Source organism: Nestor notabilis, unplaced genomic scaffold, assembly GCF_000696875.1.
Source record: "Nestor notabilis isolate BGI_N333 unplaced genomic scaffold, ASM69687v1 scaffold17259, whole genome shotgun sequence".
Lineage (NCBI taxonomy): Eukaryota > Metazoa > Chordata > Aves > Psittaciformes > Psittacidae > Nestor > Nestor notabilis.
Genome location: NW_009942548.1, coordinates 1 through 26,776, shown reverse-complemented (window position 1 = coordinate 26,776; position 26,776 = coordinate 1). Strand labels below are relative to the sequence as shown.

General features: G+C 36.5%; 1 protein-coding gene across 1 annotated transcript; it reads right to left on the bottom strand.

Annotated features, from left to right (window-relative positions):
* Window positions 1-534: 534 nt before the first annotated feature.
* CTAGE5 (CTAGE family, member 5) lies at window positions 535-26,202 on the bottom strand. The gene is made up of 23 exons (XM_010021459.1): window positions 26,065-26,202; window positions 23,460-23,481; window positions 23,208-23,296; window positions 22,735-22,806; window positions 21,904-22,014; window positions 21,509-21,580; window positions 20,957-21,061; window positions 17,127-17,249; window positions 16,452-16,575; window positions 15,557-15,603; window positions 15,267-15,357; window positions 13,939-14,077; window positions 11,941-12,042; window positions 10,967-11,027; window positions 10,603-10,638; window positions 9,608-9,675; window positions 8,814-8,896; window positions 8,326-8,457; window positions 6,323-6,454; window positions 4,813-4,944; window positions 2,120-2,196; window positions 1,537-1,759; window positions 535-744 (listed from the first exon to the last, which is right to left on the bottom strand). The coding sequence occupies exons 1-23, from the start codon at window positions 26,170-26,172 to the stop codon at window positions 593-595; spliced, it is 2,301 nt and encodes a 766-aa protein (XP_010019761.1). The 5' UTR covers window positions 26,173-26,202; the 3' UTR covers window positions 535-592.
* Window positions 26,203-26,776: the final 574 nt, after the last annotated feature.

Below are 26,776 nucleotides of genomic sequence, written 5' to 3'. Positions count from 1 at the left end.
GAGTGACAGGAGAGTTGCTTTACATTTCCACTTCCCCTTCCCTCCCTCTGCAGCGGTAGGACAACTGCCCCTATGTAAAGCTTTGACAACTGAAAGATTACCGGTGAGGTCACTAACAGCACATATGTAGTAGAGAATAATATTAATACCTATTCACCTCAACCACTTCTGTAGTACCATGTTCCCAGTGACAGTGCTTTCATTTTCAGTAGACTTTTATTAACTGTTTCAATTTGTTTTCACATTCTATTCATAAAGCTGCAACCATCACTTTTGGCATGCAGAGTGCCCCTGTTCAGCAAAACAAGGACAAAGCAGCTGGACTTTTAAAACATGGTTCACATGATTAAAATTTATACACCTTTGATGAGATTACTCAAGTTAGAAATAATTTAAAATGGCTATTGTACAATGGAAATCACTTATTCACAATAGTCATAGGTATTTCATTCTTTATTTACAAAACACTATCCTGAGGATTTTCTATTAAGCTTCAATTTGAGCAAAACCTAAGTAACACTAGTTACTTAATATAAGGAGAGATGCGATTTGCAGAGTAGAGGAGGGGTTCAGCACAGTGCTCAAACGACTGTCAAGTCTCCTGCTGAGGGTCAGGTTGTTCTCTAGCTGATGGATTTGACTGAGGTGGCTCAACTCTGCTTTCAGGCGGAGGTGGTGGAGGCAAAAATCCAGGGTGTGGTGGTGGATAGTGAGGATAAGATCTCATTGGAAATGGATTTCTTACTGTGGGGGAATCAGAGCAGTCCAGTTAATATCACAGTAACCCACATCCCTGCTCTTCCCACCCCATGTTACTGCTGCTCAGCACTGATCCACCTAACTAGGTGGAATAAAAGTAGTGTGCAAAGTAGACTTAGGGCAGGTGTTAGGCTTCCAAGAGACAAAGGCTGTAGGAAGGAGGAAGATAAAACGATCACTTTTCTCACTGTTAATGGGCTGCTGCTGCCACCATCCCCTTTGGTCTGCTGTAGCAGCCCTTGGCTGTCATACCTCCCCCCTGTCTTGGAAGACAAATGGTTTAGTTCTTCACAGATTAATCAGAGAACAGCAGGAGGCAGAAAGAAGTCCTTCAGTCCGATACTCGTATGTCGCTCCACTAATGCAAACTCCAACGAAAACAATTAACAGGTATATCCCAAATGCCTGCCTCTGCATGGACACCAGCATACCTCAAAGCTAAAGGCTGAAACTCTATCTGTGATGCAACCTCGTAGGAGGAAAAGGATTAAGGTAAGCATCTACTTGCTTTCCTACTCCAAAACAAGAACCCTTTAAATGCTGAACAGTATGCGTACATGTATTTTCCAGCCAAAGCTATCTGTAAAAACTTCATCAATGTTGAGCAACTCTGAAAAAGAAAGTGCAATTAATCAGGAAAGGTGCTCTGAGCTGGCTGAACTGAGAACACGTACGTGCAAGTATATGTGTAAGTGTTCACCCTGTGTGGTTACTCACTACCTGCACAAAGCACTGATGTGCATCAACTTGAAGGAAATGCTGGCAAAAGCTACGTACTTGGCAGCGGAGGGCGTGGCATCCCAAAGTCTCGTACTGGAAAACATTCACGTGGTCCATACATGCCAGCAGGAGGGGGAGGAAAAGGAGGACCCCATCGCATTAAAGGTGCTCTAGGATCCACAGGCATCGTTGGAGGTCTGACTGGAGGGAAAGGTGGAGGAGCAAACCCTGAACTGATAGCATCACCTTCAGATGCCAGCGACTGATCAGGTAGTGACTTCTGCAACACAATGAAAACAGGGAAGTTAGCTTAAAAGGAAAGGGCTAAGGAGAGGGAACACCCCCAACCCTATCAGGCCCACTTTGATGTAGGCTGGCATGCTTGCTAACAGCTCTTCCTCAGCTACAGCATAATCCTGAGCAACACTATGTGCACTGGCCATAATTTCATCTTTTGGGTTTTAATTAGTCATACACCAAAATTAATTCACAAGACACTAAATTATATGTATAAAAGTATACATATAATTATGTAATTTTATAATTTGGACTGCACGGTGCAACATAATGTGACCAATGTACTGGAGACAAGTCTTCCTAAATATTTTGCAGAAAATCAAGTTTCTGTTGAGCTACTTACACTAAGGTTAGAATGGTCTTTCATCCCATTTCCACTTGGTTCTGTTCGTGGGCTATTATCTGAAGATGTTTGTCCGTCTGCATGGAAAAGTTAAAACACGTTACTCGGTGCAGAGCTCCTCCTCTCCCCCACCCACTTCTGTGTTTTTCAGTATTTTTCTGAAATCAGGATATATGGGCAAAGAGAGAAAAAAAAAAAATCGGAAAAATATTGCTGTACCCAGCACCTATTCTGCAGGCGGCCTAAAAGACAGCTGACGACCTGTTGTGGTTTAAGTCCAGCCAGTAACTCAGAACCACACAGCCTCTTGCGCATTCCCCCCCTAGCTGGGGGTTGAACCCAGGACAGGAATACAAAGCTATGCCCCAGTATTTACTTCAACTTCTGTAAAAGCTGCACATGAATTACAAAGTTGCATCTTTTACCAAAGTAGTTTCCTGTATCCAAATAAGGCTTTTTCTTCCATTTTAGTATTTTTAGGAGTTATAAGTGCATTTTCCTAGCAATACATCTTAATATTGCTGTCACAGCTCCATTCTTCCCCTCCCTCCTGGCTAATACCTTATTTCTTTGGTAGAAGTCTCACTCTGGGAATGACTGTCCTATGACAGGCTCTTAGCATAGAGCTCAACAGCAATCCCATTCAAGTCTGACAAACCTGGTTCCTTCCTTAGTTGCTAAACATCAAGAAGACTTTGAGAACTACATCAGTTCTGAATGAGCACTCGGAAATAAGAGAAAAGTAGGAACTTCAGCATTTTTACCTTTATAATTCCCTGAGAACAAGTATTTTCAGTAACAACTGGATAAAATTATTAAAGGGAATTGTCAGAAGAGAGTCTGACTGGATATAAATATACTAAATACGTACAATAAATGTACTCCTTTCTCAAAAAAAAGAAATAAAATTCAAAACTCCCCCAAACCCAAGATTTAAAATACTGCTTTATTCCACTTCTGCCTGAATAAAGACAACAATGCTAAAAAACACAAGACCAAAACCATACTTTTAACAAGTGACAGATTTTTCATCTACATGTTGTATTTCTCCTTCTTTCAAGCAAACAAAGCTCTTTTCTCAATAAGCAGATAGGTCTTTTCCAAAAATCTGCCTTGTCACTTCAAACAGACACTGCCTTTGTTGAAGATACTGTTAGTTAACTATCTATCTGAAGCATTTCAACTCTTTATGTCACACAGAGAATATTCATGCCCTAATACCTTGGCTGCATAACACTTTCCATTTTAAATCCTTGGAAAGTTGCTCACAAACTCTGTCAAGCTTTAACCTTTCTTTCTGACAAGAATTTTCCTGTTCCAGGTACCTGCTTCAAGTTGAATGTTATTGTAGAGTTAAGCACTCCAGCTTAGAGAAACACTGGTACTGGTGTGTTCACTTTAAATAATGTTCTCTTTTGAGTTGGAGCCTGGATTTCACTACTGAGAGACATGCTGCTGGTCTGCAGTCAGACTATATGGGGTGGGGGGTTTTAATTTGTCGGAGGTTTTTTTGCTATTTTTACAAATATCCAAGTCTTCTGAAATAGTATGTCTCTAAAAAACAACATTCACATATGCTTAATGACTGCTAAATGCCAGCAGTAAGATTATCCACAACCCCGCTTCCATTAAGTAGGTTTTGAATTGCCCAAGGCCTGAATACAGCTTTTACATTGTTGGGTTTGGTTTTTGGTTTTTTTTTAATTGTTACTTGCCAGCAGCTGAATAAAAGGGTAAAAATGCATGCAACAAGTGAGAGCAAAGACAGTGCACCTCTCCTGTCCCTCAGTCAGCATTCAGGTGCTAGAAGAGAGACCTCAGTGGAACGCAAAGTATTAGAAAGCATAAGTGAGAAGTGAAACACAGAGAGAACCATGGAATGGTCTGGGTTGGAAGGGACCTTAAAGATCATCTAGTTCTAACCCCCTTTCCACAGGCAGGGGCACTTTCCCCCAGACCAGGTTGCTCCAAGTCCCATTCAACCTGGCCCTGAACACTGCCAGGGATGGGGCAGCCACAACTTCTCTGGGCAACCTGTGCCAATGCCCCAGCATGCACACAGTAAAGAACTTCCTACTATCTAATATAAATCTTCCCTCTGAGCTTAAAGCCACTGGCCCTTGTCTTATCACTACATGCCCTTGTAAAAAGTCCCTCTCCAGATTTTTTGGCTTGGGAAAGAGGGTAGGAAGGTGATATGCTGTACAGAAACAGACCTGTCTTCCAGTAGAGAACAACTCTCTGAAACGGAATTCAGTGTTCCCAGCTCCCACATCATGACACCAAGTAACAAAGGTTTTCTCTCCTATTTCCAGAAACTGGGCAGCAAATATGGTAACTCACTCCTAATTGTATCAGTAGCCGAATGCTGTGTGGCAAAGTTTCTGTTGTGATTTAATGTCTTCAGCCTAGCTGATGAATCAGACACATGTGACTTACTAGGCATTACATAAGGATGAAAACTGCTTAATAAGTATTAGGGCTTAAAGCTCTTAAAACTGTTTCAGCAATGAGGTTTAAGTCACCAAAACTTTGCTGCTGAGCTTCTGGCTGTTGCTAAGCACCACAAACTAGAATTTATGCAATCGGTCAATTTAAAACAAATGGTACTTCGGTCAGTGAAAGGTGCGATTAAGTTGAGGGCAACTGCACTGTGAACTACCATTTGATAGTATCATGGAAGCAATTCCCACCTATTTTATCAAAAGACTGCACATTGTAAGTTCGTAGTTCTGCTGGTCCAGAAAGTCTTCCAGTGTTTGGAGGATTAGGGAAAAATCTTTCTTGTCTTCGAGGAGGAAGAACTGGATCAGCATAAGGCTCACCTAACATTGAATAAATTGCAAAATAGATCAGTGAAGATTATGCCCCCATTCCATACAATTTTAGGCCAGCAAAATTTGCTGGATATGTTATGCTTTTGTAAATATCCAAAGTCACTATTAAGCAGGGTTAGTAAACAAATCCTAAAACACCCTCAAACACAGGATCCCACCAAGTATATAGTACAGCTTCTTTCTAAAGAGCTGCAAAACAGAAAGTTCACTGATATTTTGGTTTAACACAGTACGTTTCAAAAGTTATGACTGCCTAAATCATAAGCAGGCCTTGAAACGAAGGTTCAGCACAGCAATGAAGGTGAAAAGCAAAATAAGGTACTATGCATTTTAAGTCATTCTTAGATAAAAGTGCCGTTTTCTGTTATGTTTCACAGTGCTATAATGTGTTTTCGTCAAATTCCTTGCATCAGGTCCAGCAACCAGTCATGCAAGCTACATGGCAAACTGTATCAATGAGATCCAAGTACAAAGATGGGGTAAGAACACCACTCAGGTCAAAGAAATGAGACAACCTCTCTGCAGTATCCTGTCAATAGATCAGATCTAGCAAATGCAAAACTGCATCCTGAGTGGACTTTTGAGTTTTATAATCAGGCTTTCACACAGAAGTGCAGTAACTACAATATTGCTTGCTGTATCTAACAATTGAGGTACTGTAATCTGTGTACTTTACCTGACTTATTTATTTTTTAATTGTAGCATTTTTGCTTCTTTACTACAGGTATACAGGAATGTTGTCCTTTCCCCTGCATTGGTTACTTGAAAAATATCAGTAGTACCCTTTTTGATGCATGTCTGTCTTCCTTCAGTGATAATATGCAATACAGATGTTTAGCTGAAGAACTGAGCTAAGACTGATTTTGTTGTTATTTATCAAAGAAGCAGTATCAACATGAAAACATGTCAAACAGGATGACTGTAACACAGTACTCCTGCACTATTAATAGAAATGTTTGTTTGAAAAACACAGTATTTTTCAACATTAGCTAGCTTCTATTTATTTGTTTGCTTATTTAAAGCTAATGTACCACTGAAAGATTTTACTTGCTTAGATTTCTTACTAATTATCCAGCCCAAACTAGTCTTTTGATGCACCAAAACTCCCAGCAAAATGATGAAACCAAACAGTTGACAGTGCACTGCTAGTACCAGTATAGATTTAAAAGACAGCATAGAAGTACAAGTGAACCGCACTATTCGAAGGGGGAAAAAACTACTATAAAAAACCTTTCCAGTGCAGTTGCACATGTAGTTCCAAGAAAACATTTCATGTTTTTAAGCAAAACATACTTAAATTATATACACTGCAAGTCAGTAACTCTATTTTTCCATAGATACAGTAGAGCTAAGCAGAGTTTTGTACCTGGTGGAGGCAGAATTAGTCTGCGTTCTCTATCCCAAGGAGGAGACAGAGATCCAGTATCTGATGGTGGTCTGTGCGGATCAGAACTCAGCTCTCTTTCATCACCAGCTTCATACATTGGTCCTCTGGATCCTAATCGAAGAAACAGATAGCTCTTTACCCAGGTATTTTAAATCCTCTATTAAGGCTTTCTTCCTTAAGTCTGAAAATAGTAAAATAAATCATGGAATGCCAACACTGTCAAGATATGAGAGGCGCATCATTCCATGGGACTCTCCAGCTGTTTGCTGATGACCAGTTATGTTTATTGGAAGCGTTTAAAAGGTTGGTTTGGAATTAAAAAGTTTTAGTTCAACAGGAGCGCAATCTAGAGGATGCACATTTTTTTTTTAGTAGTAACTTAAAGTGTTTCAGTTCATTCAAGTCAGAGAAACTACTGTCCTCAGGAGAAATCATTTTCTCAGTGCTAAAATACTTGCTGCTAATTGAACTAAAAATTAGTACACTGAAAGTTAATTCCCTCATCGTAATAAAATATCCACATTACATTCAACACTCTTCTGGCTTTTTCTAATTCTTTATTCAAGAAAAAAAACATAAGAACAGACCTGCTCAACACACAACCAAGTGCAAGAGAAACGGTGACAATGAGTGATTTTAGGTTGCAAGCTTCCTTTAAAATAGAGTAGGTCTGAAAAATTACAAAAATACCGAATTCTGGTTCTCATTCTCTATCCCAAAATTCAACCTAAAATTTGAAGCCATTTCATGTCTTGTGCAAAGTGAGATGAGCAGTATAATTGTTCTGTAGCTGCCATTATATTTAAACACATCATTTGTTTAATCTGCACGAGTTACATTAGTGCATGACAGTGAAATGGGCAGCGGTTATGTCTTTGCACAGTCTCTTTCCTTGCTAATACTGCATCCTGAAATGCAGTTTTTACTCTTCCTGACCAGGAACAGCTGAGCTACAATTATAAGATATACTGGACAGCTCAGTTTCATTACTTCCTGTCTCTCTACAAATAAACTGTCAAGTATTATTTTGCTTGTATGTGGTACAGCTACAGTTGAACACTGAATCTCAAATTTCTCTGACTTAGAAAATTAATCAACTTTCATATGCACCCAAATACACTTTTTACAAAGAATTAAACAAATAGTCCATGCTGGTCTTTTAAAGATCAATGTTGATTAATGAAATCCTTACAGAAGAGACAGTTAGACATATTTCCCATGAAACGTGCGCAGGCTTCAATGGGTTTAACAGTAGTAGTAAAATAAATAGTATCTTCTTTATTACCTGTAATAGATGCTGAACTCCACTCTAGCGTTCATCTACATTATTTCCGTCAACACCAAAAATATAAACAGTGTTTTTCTTCCTTTACAACCCATGACACCACGGCTTGCTTTTACCTACTCCTCAATCTCTGAATTTTACTCTTTACACAAAGCCTTCCTGGTCCCTTTTATCAGTAGGAAAGAAACTCTCCACATATAATGACTGCCTCAAATTTAGAACAAAGGGAGGAAAACGAATATCGTCACCCCCATAAAATTAAGTGGTTTTGACAACACAGGTACTCTCTCCTCTCGCCAAATGCAGACTAATGAGATAGAAGAGGCAGTATTCTTTCTCCAGAAAGCTAACTGATCTTGTTTACATTAAAATCGTAAGTTTATTTCAGCAGAACCCCATTTGTCCAATAAATAAACCAAGAGTGATTATGTTTGGCTTTTCACTTTTCTCAATCTATGCTTCTAAAGTGAATCCACTAACTAACCTACTAGTAGCAACTGTATCTTCCATTGTACTGTTTCATTAGAAAGCTTTAGAAGCAAGCTGAAAAACAGGGAGAGTTTGTCCAATCAACTGTTGATACTGAATTAGATGTTTTGATACTTTTAGTCACCAGCAAGAGGAAAAGGTGTGACAGATTTATAGTAGAGGAGAGAGAAATCCAGAATAGATACATTTTCAAGTTTAAGAATTGTACCTCTTCCTCCTCCTCCACCTGGAAGCATAGGTGAAAGCCTTAAAGGACCCTCCAATAAAGTTGGAGGAGAAAGAAAAGCTCTTGTTTCAGATGAAGGCCGGCCCATTGGTGAGGGTCCATATGGGGAATGCTCTGGAACAGTTAAAACAAAATACTCAAGTTCACAGTATTTAGTTTAGCAAATTGTATAATGAACTTCTCAGGTGAAGTTTAAAACTAAATTGTAAAGGTGAAATGAAAATTGTGCTCTAATTACCATGTGTATCATGTTCCCAGTCTACTCTCATCAACACTACAAACGCTCTTCGTTTCAACAAAATACTCAACATGACCTAAAGCCACTTATGACCCAGTTATTTTTTTAAATGACTGTTATTTGTACATACACATGGCCAAGACAGTTTTCAAACAATTACATGTGTGTGGTCTTGGGAAACAAAACCATAAACCAAAACAATTAGACTCTATTTTACAATTCAATACTGTACCTCTGCCAAATGGTCTAGCTGAAACATCAAGAGCGTAAGGATCTTTTTCTAAAAGATCAAGTTTAAATTCTGCTTCAGTTAATCTGCAAATAAACAAAATAGTAGTAAATAACCAAGAAGTGCAAAAGCTTTATTTGTCTGCACTGTTTACTGCTGGGCTTTCTACTTAAAGGGTTAATGAAGCAACATATTTCCTAAATAAAGAGAAAAAAGACAAGGATGTCACAGAACTCTGAACTTAAGAATTCCTGAAGGTATTTCTCTATGCTGCTGTATTTGAACTAATTCAGAAGTCAAAACAGCATGTTAGACGTCACATTTCCTAGCATGACATTACTCCCACGAGTACTCTAAACTGCATTCCAAGTATTGGTAACTTCACATCTAAAGGTTCCTCCCAACCACAACCACCTGACACGTTAGCTCCGTATTAACTTCTGAGATAAGCTGTAAAATCACTAAGTAACCAAAACATCTGGTTGAAACATACTTATTTAAAACAAACCAACCAACCAACCCCTAAAACCTTTGAGTCCCAGTACTACATTCTGCTTCATTCCTGAAATATTTCAATCCTTCTCGTAATTCTTAAGTTCTTGCTTTCTTACATGTTATCATTACAGGAATACTCAAATGACTCCCTTTCAAAACTCCAGTGGAACACTGTATTCCCTCTGCACTGTTTAGGCTACTACTGATTAACAAAGGTCTAAAAAACACCAGATTGCATAAATCCAAAACATACTCACATGCCAAATTGTATTTGTTCACAGTTAGATCAGGAGAGCACTTACTTTTGTCTGTTATGTGCATTTTCTTTTTTTATATCACTGAGGTGTCTTTCAGCTGCTCGGGCTGCGAGCTTTGGGAAGGGACAAAAATCGGATGCTTAGATGTTGCTATTTCTTAACTAAATGCTTCATACATGTGACAGTTTCTAGATCCAAGACTTTTTTTTTTCCTATCTGAAGTGTGTGGACTCTGTTTTCACAAGATGTGACTTGCGTATAAAGCATGTGAAACAGAGCCTCAGATCTGTCACCAAATGACATCAGCAGCTCTATTACCCAAATTTTTGAGGAATGACATGGCTTTCCTGCAGGTTCTTCAAACTGCTGAAATCAAATTCTTTGCCTATTGCTGCTTTGAAGCATATACAGAATAAGTACAAGATTTAAAGTTTCAGATTCTATAAAAAAAGTTTTATTTTAAAATCAGATAGTAAACACTTTAAAATTATGACCACGAAGCACCACAGCTTTTAACTGGATTCTATCTTATACAGGCCATTCTGTGAAACTGCAGAATGTATTAGTCAGGAGATATTTTAAAGTTTCCTGTTTGGAAGAACAGGTAAAAATGGATTTTGCAGCAACATTCTTAGGAAGCTGTCAATGGAACATAATGTTCTCACAGAACATAATGTTTTCTATTAGTAGATAAAACAAGTGAAGTACATCCAGGGAAAATACCAAAATGGCACTGAAACAAGGCCAAAAATTTTTATTATTAGAAAAATGTCACACACTTGTTACATGGTAACATGTTATTTCAGGAGATTTATTGTTACAACAAATAATACCGTAACATCAGTGTACTGTACTCATAGGTAGCTGGCTTAATTATTCCAACTGTTTTATATGATAGAAGTATTTTTAACATCCTTTTGTGTTGGTGACAGGCTAATTTTGATTATCTGTTTTTAATAAGAAACAAAAAAGTGATAAGGCAAGCTATTCAAATCATGGAAGACACAGGAAGTTCAGAAAATTCAGTAGCTGGAACTTACCCAATTATCATGAGCTTTTTTCTCATGTGAAGTAATCTGTGGAAGACAGATTCATTAGATCATTACTCATCTAAAACAAGAGAACTTCAGATTGAACATATGCTCTTATAAGTTTAATGTTTGTGGATAATTTATAATGAGACATCTAAACGTAAAATTTAACTTTTTAATAAAGCTATCTGGCGATCTCTGCTGTGAAATTGTGGCAGTCAAAACCAGATAACATTGCAGGGGGGAGGGAAGGGCAAAAAAACACCCAACAAAATCAAGCCAAACAGTATCACAACCTCACTGAAAATGGTATTTCGGTTGCAGTAAGATCCCTTCTACTTGGCTTAGATGGTAAGTAACACAAAGCATATACCTGATTCTGGTAAGAACGAATGGTTCTTTCTAGCTCTTCTTCAAGATCTTTTGCTCGCTCTCTGTAACAAAATTAAGGATTATAACATTGTAATAAAATGTGGAGAAAAGTAATTTTAAATACAGTAAACACAATGGTAAACGCAAGGTATAATTAAGTTTGGGGTTCTTTTTATCCAAACCTCAGTATTGTCACTTAGGCCCACAGGATACATAAAAATTCTAAGTAAATCACTAAGGGCAAATTCTGTCTTCCTGTAAAACACTGAAGAATATCCTCAAGAGTTTTATTTTCCAAAGAAAGAACTAATCTAATCAACATTTCAGGAAGCATTGTTGATCAGTATCTTTCAGTTAGAGTCAATACTGCCATTATTAAAGGAAGGTGGGGAATACACATTGCAGATTGAAGAATGATGCCGTAATTCCAGAAACGACAGAAGCAAACCAGAGGTACGCAATTGGTGCAACACAAAACAGAACCAAACAGTAAAAAACAAATATAAAAAAACCCCCCAAAAAACCCAAACTACAGAATTTCTAAACAATGGTACTATTTTAAAAGCCCAGACATACAGAAATAGAATACTGTAACTATAAAACATATGTTAGGAAAACTGAACATTGTAGTTACTTCACAGTATTCTCCTAACTTTGTATTTTTATCTCTGTTCAGTAAAAGGAATTAGGTTAGGGACCCACTGCTACCATTCCATTAAACCTAACATGTCAATACAGTTAACATTCTAATGGAAGGGAAGTTGATAGTGGTCTTTAATACCCTAATTTTTTAGCAAAGCAAAAACTTCCTAGTATGTATTATTACACACAAACCAGCATGTAACACACCCCCCCACACCCCCCCCAAGAAACTGGAAGAAAATACATTCACTCATGCTGGCGTTTTTATTAATTCTCTACTGCCTTTTGTTCACTTTGGAACAAGTGATTACAGCAACTGAAATCTGTAATTACCTGTAGCTGTTGAGTTCTTCAGCAGCATGATTAATTTTTTCATCTACTTTAGAAAGCTTTTCTTCTTTCTGTAGGCGTTCTCTCTCTTCTACTGTCAGCTTTCTTTAAGAAAATTCAAAAACTAATGGTTAATTCTGTTTCAAGTCAACAATTTTGTCATCGGTCTGTCAAGAATGTATGATGAATACATGATATGTATCCAGATAAAGAGTTTTATAGGCAGCATATGAAGTGGCATTAATAGCACAAGTTTGTATTCATATAGGTTTATTCAATTCATTAACTGTTCTATATTAAACAATTAGATTACCACTGTTCCTAAAAGGATTCTGGAAGACAATCCTCATTACCAAAGAATATTTCCATCTGGGGGCAGGAGGGAAGCAGATAAAAATCAAATCAAACTAAAACCCAAACTACACTAACTTTCAGTGATGTATTCTGGTACTTTTTTTACATTTTAATGTAAAAACCTTTCCAGACAAGAAAGAGGTTGTTATTAGCTATTACAAAATAGTTACTAAAAACGTATATATATTCTTTACAGGTCCCTCTTTTTTATGCCTTATCGGACACTACAGAAGAGAAAACCCATATTCCACACCACAGAATATGCACAAGGGAATTCGGCAGAATGCAGGTGAACACTACTGCTGCATACTGCCCTGAATGGGTAAACTGGTCATTTTCCTGTTAAACAGCAGTCTTTCATAATCAAACTATCTAAACAATCGATCTTTTGAATATGATATAAACTTCTTTTCTACTCAATCTTTATTTCCCACTTTTCTATTTCCCTTGCTTTTAAAAGATGCCTTGTTAATACTAATAGCCTCTCTTATTCTCCTATCTCGTTTTGGCTTTCCTAAAATCTTCAAAAAGCAGCGTACATTTGCTGAGCTTCAGCATGGTATTTTTAAATAGCATCCATGCAGACTGCAAACACTTTTCCTTTCTGACTGCCCATCATCGCTTCTTTTTGATAGGTTCCTTCCCACTCCCCCCTGCATTTTAAAAACCCAAATGTTAATGCAGTGGATTTTTAGGTTTAGTTCCATTTACAAAGACGTCAAATATCTCTACAAACCTAGATATTTCAGAGCAGATTATTGAAAGCAATACTTAAAAAGGTCCTGCATACTGCTCAGTACAGGATCAAGATTTGCGCTGCTCCTCGTGCTGCCTTCAAGATTATGTCTGCTCCTTGAAGAAATAATTTTGGGCTAGCAAAACTGTAGTTCTACCACTGCCCCCTAAAATGATGTCTGCTGCTCCCCCCTTCCCCATACACAAACACACACACACTTCTGAAGGTTACTACATGTCCTATCCCAACTTTATTTCTAGACCTTAATATATTTCTGATTTCAGTCAGTAAGTCGTATTTCCTACCATCATTCTGACTGTGAGGCAAATAGTACGGCCCTCATATTCTATCCTCCTTGGTGAGGAAAGCCTGATTCACAGGGGTTCCATGTTGCTTACTGAAAATAGCTTGCCTGTATTTGAATTCTAAGCTTAATTTTATAAAAGCACCCCTTGCCTGCTGACATTACTAGCTCTCTTCATTATAGAAAATATACCTCACAATTAAAACAGCTACTGATTATCATTCCTTCAGCAACTTTGATAGCTTTATTACATCATTTAATAAACAGTAATATTTTAAATAAAATTTATTATTTTCAGTAATTTAATAAAATTAATAATCAACCTTTCCAACTTTCCCCACCTTATTTCATAGATTAAAAATTTCTTATCTTTGTTTCTGTACTGTGGAAAAGTCCCAAAATAACATACCACTACTTTCATGGAAACAAATTCTATAATATTACTGTGATCACAAATGTACATAAAGCTGTAACATAGCAGGATCTTCACAATCCAAAAAACTCTGGAAAGCAGTACTGATATTTTCAGAAATTTTCAGCAACCCATATCTAAGAGTTACATTCAAATCAACAGTAAAGCACTGAATATAAAAAGAGGAACTGGCACCTGTGTAGTTTCATTTCATTTTCTTGATAAAGTTCAGTCATTACTTTAAGTTTCTGCTGAAGCTTTTGAACTTCACTTTCATAATGTTCATTTTCAGACTGCAAGGAAGCTTGCTGACTTTGAAGATTTTCTATACGTTCTGTCAAATTTAGAAATAATCATCTTAGGTTAATGCATAATTTACAAAATTAAAATATTTGTAATATTTTAGTATATTGGAATTCTGCAAAACTCTTTGACCCTATGTTCATTTAATAAGTAATACTATATTAGTGCATACCTGAGCTTATATCTAGCCTTTGCTCCAAGTTGTATAGCTTCTTTGAAAATAATTCAGTTTTATAATTCACAACACAAATTTTCATTTATAATAATTATTGCAGCTATTCTGCTATAGAAGTAATAGCGGTACCATCATACGCTCTTTGCTGATTTATGTACAGGTCTTGCTGAGTTGCCTGAAGGGCTACTACCCTGACCACCTTATCTTTCCAAATTGAAATCTGTGATGTTTCTTTTCCTATTTACTATTCTATGCCTCTCTTCAAGAAACAAAGAAAGCTTTAAGTAAGTTTGCATATCGTTATAGGACAGAGTTACATTCAATTTGGAAAACACACTAACACAAAGACTCAGTTTAAAGGATTATCAAAACCTGAAAAATACAGTTTAACAGTGCATTTCATCACCCAGAAGCCAAACCATAACCACAGTACATTCAAATGTGATGGCGACACTGCTGATTGTTATCTATAAAAGTGATAGCTAATGACAGGCTTTAATTTGAGTCAGAGTGGCAGTGTTTTCATTTCCTAAGGTTTAATTCAGTATATTCTACACAACAAAGGAAAAAATAGAGCAAGATGCTTTTAGGTACAATTCTCTAAATGCAGCATTTGGGATTTTAAGAAGTACCGAGCTTGCACTCATTACAAACTAATAAAAATTAAGGTACCATTTTTAAGAGATGGTTTTAAAATTTAGATTAAAACTTCATTGTTTCATGTCCAGAAATTATGCAATGAGGGTATTTTATATTTATTAACAACTTTGTCCATGTATTTTAAGACGTGTAGCTGTCATGTTATAGAATATTCCAATGGAGTACAACAAAATTTACAAAGTGCTTTAGCAATTTCAATTGCTTTACCTCTAAAATCAAATATTTAAAATAGCTAAGCAACTTACACAGGCATTTTAGAAATCAAGTAGAGCTATTAATGTAAGCTTAATTCAGTTTCTACTGGAAGTAATACTTATGGCCTGTAACACCATTTTACAAAAGCAGCACCTTATTAAATTTTAAAGTCAAAACAACATTTAATTACCTGTAAGTTCTCCTTTAGCTTTATTTTCATCAGACAGTTTTGAATACATTTGATCTCTTTCTGTTTCCAGGGTCTTTAAACAAGCATTTAACTGCAATCAAAATAAAATCAAACAAAAACCAACCAAAACCTAAGCATTTTAAGATTACCAGAAACTTTGCATGAAAAAATATCTAATTAAACTTCAAAAGGTGCTGAACTCTGTGCTACTGAGATCTATATGCAATTAAACTTATCAAAAAATTGCATCTATTCCCTCTAGTTCCCCGAAGTTTCTTAAAATCATGTACCTTTGCAGCATAGATCAATTTCTTCACAGTTCGTTTCTGCTGATCATCTGATTGACAGAATAGAATAATAAATAACATAAAAAGCACTAAAAGGTTTGTGACAGAGTTTACCACTATTATTTTATTGTGCTTTTATAATAAAGCAATCTTCAAAATACCATGAGAGGCATAGCAGATTTGGAGGAAAAGAAGAAAACAAAAAGTGGTGTGTATGTTTGGATATGCTATGCCTACATTTTAGTGCTTTGTTTGCCAATCAATTGCCAATCAATCAGACTTAGAATGCTCATACTAAAAGTGAGATGTTGAATACACACTGTAAGTTTTACTGTGATGTGCCTTGTGGTATAATCAGCACCAGCATAAAAAGAAGCTGCAGCAAGAAAAAGGTGAAAGGCTTTTCTGTGCTGCTGTTTTGAGGGGACCCAAATCCACGCTCATCTGATTCCAGTGCTACCATAGTGCCTGCAACAAGTAACACCTGCATAAGGACAAGGAAGCAGAAATTAGGCTCTAAGGACCCTCAGTGCTATTGCTGAGAGAAGCTTCAAGAAGAAATGAAAACAAAATTTACACATACAAATGTTTGAGAATCACTGCTTAATACTAACACACACTAAAGTCATTCTGCAAGAGACTGAGTACTGAGTCTTTACATTGCTTTATGGTAATGTGTGCTTTAGCTATATCCACACACTACTAGATAGTAGCATAGGTTGTTATTCTGGAGGTGTCCAACATCAGTTAACTGTCTGACATGGATAATGTGAGGTTTTGAAAATCTGACTTCCACAAAGCTAATCCTTCAACTTTACTGGAGACAGTTTGTTAGTTCTATATTTCTAGAACATCTATTGAATTAATATTTAAGATGGGAAGCTATACAAAACCATACCTAAATGCTCTCCATTCTCTGTTTCACCCCTTATATCTGTGTCCCAGTGATTATCTTCAGTATCATCATCTTCTCTTATTGCTGAACTCCAGTCTTTCATCTTCAGTAAGTATTGTGTTAGTGACTAAGAAAAAGCCCCCACAAAACAGAAAGAGTAAAATAAATACAAGCAGTGAAAATGTAGTTACCATTACAATTACTTTTTCAGGAATTCTGTCCTTTATTTAGTTCCCTTTGTAGACTAAGTGAGCCCACCTAGATGTCTGATATGACTTTTTCTATTACAACACACACCCATAGGTCAACAGGCGTGTCCTTGTGAACTTTTCGAATAGCTAAGCACACGTTTTTAGCAGGGCTTGTGTACATGAGGTACACACACCTAAGAATACACTCCCAGCTCCAAATTAAAAAAAATAAATGCAAATACTCTATCAGAACTACAAGTTTTCTCTTTTTTAATGTGCTTCCAAGGCTATCAGACTGCTCCATTGTGCTGCTAAGCAACCTTTTCTGTTTAGCAGGAAACAAGACATTAGAGGATGGAGACAGCAAACAAAACCCCAGAACAGCTTAATGCATACTAAGACAAGGAGAGTTTGTTAGACATCCTTGGAACTCCAAGATTAGCACCGGTCTGAAAAATTTAGTTTAATGCTAGCTGTCATAATTTACCTTGACTTGACTGTCTTTATTTTTCAGTACTTCTTCTATATCTGCTTTAGAAGATTCAAGCATCTTAGTTTGTTCATTTAGTTCACTAAATCGTTCACTCCATCCTTCAGCTTCTTGTAAAAGCTAAAAAGAAAAATAGCAGATTAGCACTGATTGTCTATCACAACCAAGAGTCAAGGATGAATAGTACTTGAGTCTGTTATCTGTACATAAGCAGAACTTTAAAGTCTCATCCACCAGTAAGAATTAACAGAGATAAAACTGCAAGACAGTTAAACCTTGAGAGCTGGAAAGTAAGACTTCTATGTTATTGTCCAGTTACTTTAGCTGCAACAGCTCTCCACTGTAGTTAGTTGTTAGGTTATTTTTGAGCATTTTTAAGAACACTTCAGTTAATATTCCACTCAGTTTAAAAACCCTGATGTGACAATAGCAATGGATATGAAAGAGTGACAATTTGTGTAAAACAGCTACAAACACTTGGGGAATGGATGGAGAGAACACTCATTCTCCAATATGCACACAGACTTCTGAAATTCTACCTGGGTCTTTTTGACCTAGAAGAGATTGGAAAGGTCAGGAAAATCAGGAAGCTTTTTAGAAAGCTATTTAAATTCATATGAATTGTAAAACTGTGCTATGGCAGGCGGTTGGAACTAGGTGATCTTTAAGGTCCCTTCCAACCCAAATAATTCTGTGATCCTGTGATTACTTTTAGTCTCATCCATACCTCTTAGATTTTAGATTTTTAAAATTTTATTTTAAATAAGCTTCCCTGTTAAAGAACGTCACAGCAACTGTATGTGATCAACACCTGCTAGTATGTATCTTTGTAATTAACTGTGGTTAACTAAAAAGACTAGCAAATTCGAAGGTTATATTTTACACATCCCCTAGAAAAATCTTATTTCACAAAAATACTTTACAGCAGTAAAGGGATTAGTGCACTTAAGCACCAGATCATTAAAAATAACTACTGCAACATACTAATTAAACCATGCCTTCATATTGTGAGAATAAAATTGAACTGATGCAAATTTCTGTTAAGACAAAACATGCAGTACAAAAACATGGGGTACAGCACAAAAAATTTTGCCTTAGTCTACCAAAAGAGTATTGCTTAAAGTCGCACAACAGGCAACCAATTTGAAAGCAGTGAATGTACAGAAAGGAATAACTAGGTTGAGCAACAAGAACATAACAGCCAGTTATACTAAAAATAAAATCAGAAAACAGTAGTTAAACAGGGGAACTGCCATGCAAATAGACAAGCAAGCCTGAACGCTACTTATCAAAGATAAACTAGAAGGCAAAAACCAAGAAGTACGTGACTAGAACTGGGTGAACCCCACTTGGCATACAACTGCACCTTTTCATGCAGTAAAAGCCAGGTGTGAATTTGCAGCCTCATGCAAACTACGTTATTACAGATAAAACAAAAATACTCTTTATGCTAATACTGCTTAGAAAACATACACGGGCAACTACTTTTATCATTAATTGGCATCCTCACAGGGAAGCTAAACTCTAAGAGATTCCTTCTTCATGAAGCCAAAGAGAAAATAAATAGGCATGACTTTATATACCTGTAAGAATTACAATAAAGAGAAACAGCAAGGATTTGCAATAAGCTAAAGCAATATATATTTCTGATGTTCCTGCGAAAAACAAAGCACAGAAAGTTTGGAGTTCATTAACAGTTCCCTTGTTCAAACTAAAAGGCCCAATCCTCTCTCTGACACATCATAAATCCAAGACAGCACATCTGTTAGAATGTTTAAGCTATGATGTGCCAGAAGATTATGACCCATTAGTGCAAATGGACAGAGGAAGAAAGTACTCTAGTTTCTGTGAACAAGTAACACCTTTGTTACCTTTTGAGCACAAGTGAAATTCCATCTTTAAAAAAAAAGTAAGAAAGAAAAATAAAAAAGGGATACAGGTATTCTAATACAGCAAACTGACTTTCACATGCTTAGAACCTCATAAAAGAGAATACAAATAAGCAAAGCAGATACTTCCCCTTCTTCCCTTATCAGGTTCCATCAACTCTTTACCAGGTTATTTATCTGCTAAAAAGCATAGCAAAATACAACATACACAAATGTTCTCACATTACTAAAAAATGCAACAAAGCTCAGTTAACAGCAAAGTGTAGTTCTTCTTCCTCAATACTGTGATTAAGTAACTCCTATGGCCAGGTTATTTTATTTGGAAGGAGTGCAAAAAACCTTATTAACTATGTAGGAACCTGGCAATTACATTCTAAGAGTTGGGTTCACTGATTTCCACCACACCCCACACTCCCCTGGTTTTGCTTGGTATAAAATGAGTATCTATAAACTGTAGAGTAATTGTCAGCAGTTAGTATTCTCTTACTCCAAGTACTGTTTTTCAATAAAAGATAAAGAATCTTCTTACACGCACAAAAATAAATCTATTATTTCTTCTCTAACCCAAGTAATTACCAGAGAAAACACACACACACACAAAATCCCTATTAAAGCTGTGTACTTCTTCTCAAAATGCTTTACGTAAGTATTCTGTGACATTTGAATTAATGAACCAAGCCCAGACCCTTCCTCCTCCTAGAAACTAACAAAAAAGTTGTATAGATTAAATGGAAAAGACTCCTGAAAGAAAATAATTCTCATGCAACTTCATCTCACAGTGATGGCACCCAAATCTACTGCTTTTCCACTCACAGCATCTAATAAAATAGTGTTCCCTTTTTTTCGCAGACACACACATGTACTCCTTCTAAAATTAGAAAAAAAATAGGAAGTTTTACTGCTAGCACAGTTCTGCAGAGCTGAAATACTCCTCTTGCAGAAAATTTTTTATTTCCAGTAACCTTTTTTTCCCTTCCTGAATCAGTAAGTCTGATAAGTACAACTGTTTTGATAGAGAGGACCAAAGCACTCCCCAGCTTTTTATAAGACTGCTAAAACCCAACAGGTCTGTACTTCTACTCTTCCCCCCTACCCCAAAGATATCTATCATGTTAGCACTCAGACAAAAAGATCATCTGCACATCAAGAAAACAAGCACATATCCATAAAAAAAACCCAAAAAACAACCAGAAAATCCCCCCCAAAAAACAAAGCAATCCAAACAAAACAAACCAACCAACCAACCAAAACCTTCAAAAACCCAAGAACATTCCATCAAATACGTAATGTTCAGAGAGAATATCTTTTTGTCAGGAAGAAAAATTTAATTGTAAACCTGTTAATGGACAGTACAAGTACTGCTTATGCTGAACATTTTAAAATAATCAGCTTTGGGATCTGGCTACGGTACTGAAGAAAATTAACAGCCAAAATTTGGGAAGTAAGAGCCTTTTCTGTCCCATCATAGTAGTTACCTGACATTCCATTAATTCATGCATAGTGACGCTACAGTAAATTTTTTACCTGCCTTTTACATACTCTGCAATTTCTTAGTTTCTTTTGTTTTCTGGATCAAGTATAAATATTTTCTGTCTGCCTCTGTAGAGGATCCTAGCTGTGGACTTGCACAAATCTTTCTGCTTTCCTCCATGTCTCAACAAAATTCTTATTAGTCTTACATTACCATATGTTCTCTTTCTCACTGAACTCGATGTGTGTTTCCCCACAGACTCTAATTCTTTTTTAAAACAGGACTATTTTAGACAAAGTTATTCCAACACAAAATCAATTTAAAACCACATCCTCTTCCTCATTCCATTTACTAGAATACCCAAGGGGTATTAACAAACACATCCGAGGATGAGCTCCTTGGAGAAATTTTATTTATAGTATTGTAAGAAAATATGGCATTTCTAAGGACAACCAGGAAGAACCTACCTGCTTTTCACTTTCCTGGAGATGGCAGTTTTCATCTTCTGCATCTTGAACAGATGTCTTGAGTCTCTCTGTATTAATCTGATACACTTTTAAGGTGGACTTCACCTAAAGTGAAATAAGGTGTGTTATTTAAACAGCATAGGTGAAGATATAAGTGGGGTCATGACGGTATTATTTGAATTAGTCGTAGGTTCTCTAGCTGTGCTATAAATATATTCTCAGATTTTCCCTACGATTTCAACAGTTTTTTCTGATTATAGTTTTGCAACACTATGTATCATTGTAGAGTAAGAAAGCAAAGACAAGGTAACTCTATTTCCCAATAACTTTCAGTCATTACATGAAATTTGAAGTTGTTAAATCAAGTCACCCAAAAAGTATCAAGCCTTATAAAGTCTTGATTTACACAGTGTATTATTTCTGCATGTTTAATAGAAAAAACAAAAAACCCAATCCAACCAGTCGACCATCAAAACACCCCCACCAGTAACTACGTGGAAATAAGAGATATTGTAAAGATTGGAAAACAGGAAGTATGAAGACTGCACATACCTCATCGATTTGTGACTGGAGAGATTTTACTTCATTCTCTAAAGACTCCACTCTCTCCTGACTTTCAGCCACCTGAAAATTATTAGTTGTCATATAGCTTCTTCCACAGATTTGATTCAAAAGGGCCAGGCGATTAATAAAGTTATTCTAATTTTCAAACTGAGAAGGTTCTTACTGCCAAATCGGTAAACACAGCTTTTCATCTTTTGAGTGTTTTCCCATATGGGTGTCATTTTTCTGATACGCCACAGGGACTATGAGGGGATACAAAATCAGAAATGTATTTTTTGTTTCAAAAACCCCAAAGAGATTAGTTTGTCTTCTCCACTGAGATTTTTATTGTGGGAATTTTTTTTGATAAATAGTAACAAAGACAAGATTCCATTTATTCTTACCAAGTTATCATTTTCTGATTGCTTTGATTTTTCTTCTTCCAGTTCTTTTTCTAAATTCTCTATTTCTTGGTTGAGTTCCAAGTTCGACTTGTTCAGTTTTTCATGCATTTCCTAAATCAAATTGTTTTTACAGTTAACATAAAACATTTGACATTAATTACATATGAAGATGACAAGTATGTTTTAAATATGACAGCAAAGTACATTTAACAAATTTAACTATATCAAAGGTAAATCTGAAAGTACTCTAGAGACTCTTGCATGCTAACAAAACCTGTAACAATCAGCTTTATAGGACCTGAGGTGCAAAATGAAATACATCTATTTGCTTTTCAGTTACATAAATTTTATAGTGCCTACTAGGTATTTGATTCACTTTTTTTGAACTCTTTTACAAATATATTCTCAGTTTGGGCAATACAAACAATGTAGTGGTAATTCTTGTTTACAAATATGCTCCCAGTAGTCTATAAAATAGCTATAAATTCAGTCAGATTTGAGAAAAAATGCTTCATGCACTACTGTCTCTCTTTCCTAGAAACAATTTACTTTTTTAAAAAATAAATACTGTCTAACACGCCATTTGCTCCAGTACCAATCGTTTTTAATGCAATTGCTAAAACAACTTCTCTTAATTGACATGTCTCACTTATGCCATTTTCAGTAATCCAAGACTAAATTAATAATGCTCTCAAAACAATTAAAGAGGTTTCCGCTTTGTTTGGGTTTTTTTGCTTATTTTTCTTTCGTGTTCCTTTTTTTTGTTTCCCAGCATTTTCCTGAAATACTGCCTTAAACTGTAGAAGTTAAAATTTCCATTTATCTTTTTACCTCAAAAAAAGATGTGTCTGTCAATTCTTTCATAATGTTACCATCTTTCAGAGACAATTCTAAATCTTCAAACTGAAAAGGAAATAATTCATGTCAGAATGTATGTAAAGAACTGGCTGGAACAGTAACATTAATTTATGATGCTCTAGTCTGAAACATAGCCACCACCTAAATATTCACAAATGCACCTTGCTGTAAATCGGTAAAGCCTTAGCCCTATTAGATTATTCCAGTGCCACAAAACAAAGACATTTTGATGTCACTTCCAATGAAATATATCGTATTAAGAGTTAAAGGCAGAACTTGCTAACATCTTTGTTGCACTTAAAGGTACTGACAGAAAAAAGCATTTGAAGAATCACTTTTAAAAGCCTTTTAACACCTTACTTTTAAGTAAGTTTAATACTTAGAATACTTGATAAATTGAGCCCATTTCTGTGACACATCTGAAAGCAATAAATGAGGACCATTACCTCTTTTTTGCAAAGGCTGAGTTTTTCAAGATTTTTGCATTTGTCTTCAACTAGTTCAGCAATTTTATTGGCAAGCTGTTTTTCCCTTCCTGAAAAACAAAACAAACCAAACCAAGACAGAAAACCGAACAGTTAAGTGATGCAACATTCAAATCATTCAAAGTAGGGGAAAAAAAAAAAGAAAAAAGAAAGGAATAAAAAAAAAGTCATATGCAAAAAACCCCCAAACAAAAGTATGAAAAATAAGCTTACCTACATAAAGTCGACTTCTAACCTGAAATAAAAAGAATAAATACTGAAAATGTCTGATCAATTACTCTTGCATAGTACCTGAAAAGTAATCTTTTAAGCTGTGGTTCCATGATCAATTTAACCATGTAACTCAAAAAAAAAAAAAAAAAAAAATAAAAAAAGGATATCAGTACAGGCTGCTGTTAAGAATGGGCAACTGCATCCTCTGCTCTTACTCCCTGCATGGCTGTGTTTGCCCTGTCCTTCTCCCACTCTAATTAAACAGAGAGAAGAAGGGAAAGGAGGTTAGTTGTCATCTGGATCAGTTTTATAACACACCTCTGTATGGTCGTCACATAACCATGACTGCCAACACAAAGTAATAGTGCACATGCATAGCCAAAAGAGCAGGGAAGGGGAGGGAGGGGGAAGCTCCACATGCCAGCTCAGACTTAACTTCCTATGAGGAAAAAAATCCATGTTATAATACTTAACAGTTCAGCTGGAGTCATGGTACTACTTGATGGACATCCTGCCCAGATGCAACTTGGTAGGAAGTGCCAAATCTGCAGCTGCCACATGGGATCTAGTGCCCTAGAATCAAAATCTAACAAACTGTAGGACAAAATCTGTCACAAGTGGCCTGGACAAGAGATGCAGAACTTGGCTAAACCCACAGAAACTTTACAACACAGCAGCCCTCTCAAGGCTGAGCCTGGATCACGTGCCTTACATAAAATCAGTGCCTCAGATTTCCTGTTTCCTCCTCATTCAAAAGCCATGGTATGGCCAAGGAGTCCACGTAACAGAAAAAGGGCAAGAAAGTTATAAGCACACCTTAGCCTATCATCACCCCAAAACCAAACCCTGTTATTTTTGAGTAAGTAACAATTAATTCTTCAAGGAGTAGTCAGTGCAGTTCTAAGTATTTTCTAAACTATCAGTAACTTCCATGATATCTAACGCTTCAGTGACATGTTCAGGAGGAAAACAATACTAGAGCTGCTGCTTGACTGATTTCAGCTGAAATGCCTCTTTCATACCACTTTGAGGGATGCTGCTAGAAAATAAAAGGAATGACTCAAATTATAAATACATTTACTTATACAAATACAGATCCCCTTCCAGACCATCGGAATCGCTGCTGCAGAGTAAGGTGGCATATTTCCAGATTTAAGGTTATAGAATCCTAAAAATGTAATTGCTCATGTCTAAAAAACTAAACTACTATGCAACCCACCTTCAAACATGGGCATCATTACACCTTGCACCAAAATCACATTCTGTCTTTTTAACAATGTGCAAAAACTGTGGAGAAATTTAGAATACTGAATTATGGACAGTGACCCCATTTCATTAGTAGGGAGAATATGGAAGGCAGCTGTTATTACTCAGATCCTTATTTACTCAGAATAGAAGACAAACTTTACCTCAAAAATATGATTTGTGCGTTAAAAGATTTCAGTACTGCATTTCTCAAAGGCATCAGCTTAGTACTCAAGAACAGCACACAGTGAAACTGGTTCAGTGTTCCAGTAAACAGAAACAAGGTCACTGTCCAAAGAGTTTTAACATTACCCCCTTGATGGGAATCCATCTGGACTGCTTTTGCTTACAACTAGCTTGAAAGATCTGAGCTGGTCTGGTCATAACCAGGGTAATCACAGAGCTATCGATACATACAGCAACACATACACCCTAAGGAAGCGATCTATATCCCATGAAAATAACTTTAAGGGCTGACTTTGAAAGTCTGGTGTAGAAATTAAAAAGGGAAGGAAAAAAGAAGCCTTATTACAGCCAGTTTCATCGCATGTGCTCTAATGACAGCAGTCACTCAGTACATGTCTGAACACTTACTGTCTTGACAAAACAAGCTACTTCTCAATTTGTCTTTTAGAGAGTTTCTAAATTAAATCACAACAGATTTAAAACTCTGAAACATTACGTATCTTGAAAAGAATAATAATTTCAATTCAAGCCATTCAAACCATTAATGCACTCTACATATGTGCATGTAACTTTAACACCTACTGTGCTGGTTCTGGTTGGAATAGAGTCAGTTTTCTTTATAGTAGATACTATGGGGCTCTGTTCTGGATTTGTGCTGAAAACGGTGTTGCCAACACAGGGATGTGTTCGTTATTGCTGAGCAGTGCTCACGCAGAGTCAAGGCCTTTTCTGCTCCTCACACCACCCCACCAGTGAGCAGGCTGAGGGTGCACAAGAAGCTGGCAGGGGATGCAGCTGGGACAGCTGACTGCAACTGAGCAGAGGGATACCCCATACTATATGAAATGGTGCTCTGCACATAAAGCTGAGGGAAGAAGGAGGAAGGAGAGAACATTCGGAAAGATGGCATTTATCTTCTTTCTTTAGACATAACGGAGCCCTGCTTTTCTGAGGATGCTGAACACCTGCCTTACAATGGGAAGTGGTGAATAAATTCTTTGCTTTGCTTGCACTCACAGCTTTTGCTTTACCTATTAAACAACCTTTATCTCAACCCATGAGTTTTCTCACTTTTACTCTTCCAAGTCTCTCCCCATCCTGATGTGGGGGGAGCGAGCAAGCAGGCAGCTGTGCTTGGCTTAGCTGACAGCTGGGATTAAACCATGACACTTACCGAATGGTAACTTCTATATAGCAACAAGAGAACTGAAAAGGCTCCAACAATGCCAACATAAATCACTATTTCATATGGGAAACCATACAGATCAGGACCAGGTCTCATGTCTTCCGGCAGTGAAGCCACAGCCTGAAAAATAAAGTGAAAAGCTTCAACTAAAGGAAAAGAGATTAATATTTTCAACAGAAATAGATGTTTTATGTTGGCTTAGTTTAATTCCAACGCTTGTAGAGGCCAGCACATCTAATTTTTTCCAAAATTCTAAGAAAATACTAACAGAAGCCTTTGGTTTTTAAATTACACATATAACAACTGAAGTACAAAAATAAGAAAACTTCCAACAAGATATGATGATGAGATAAAGCTCCACAAACTTTTCCTTCTGAATGTACCAATCATGCAATTATGGTAAGTTCTCCTTCATGTGGTCTACACGCTTCACTGTTAGAAGAATCAGTACTAATAAGTATTTATTTATAAGTATTTTATGATTAAGTGGTAGGAAATTTGCTTGGTAGAGAAACCTCCTCAACTACATTCATGCTAAAATAACACACCAAACAGTCAAGTGATTTTTACACATTTAAACACTTAAATATACTCACATTTTATTTGTATGTGGATATCTCTATTTGCTTAAGAACCTCCTTACTGTAGCTCTCATTTACTACGCATGTCATGTGTTTAAGGAATGTGTTACTGTAAAGAC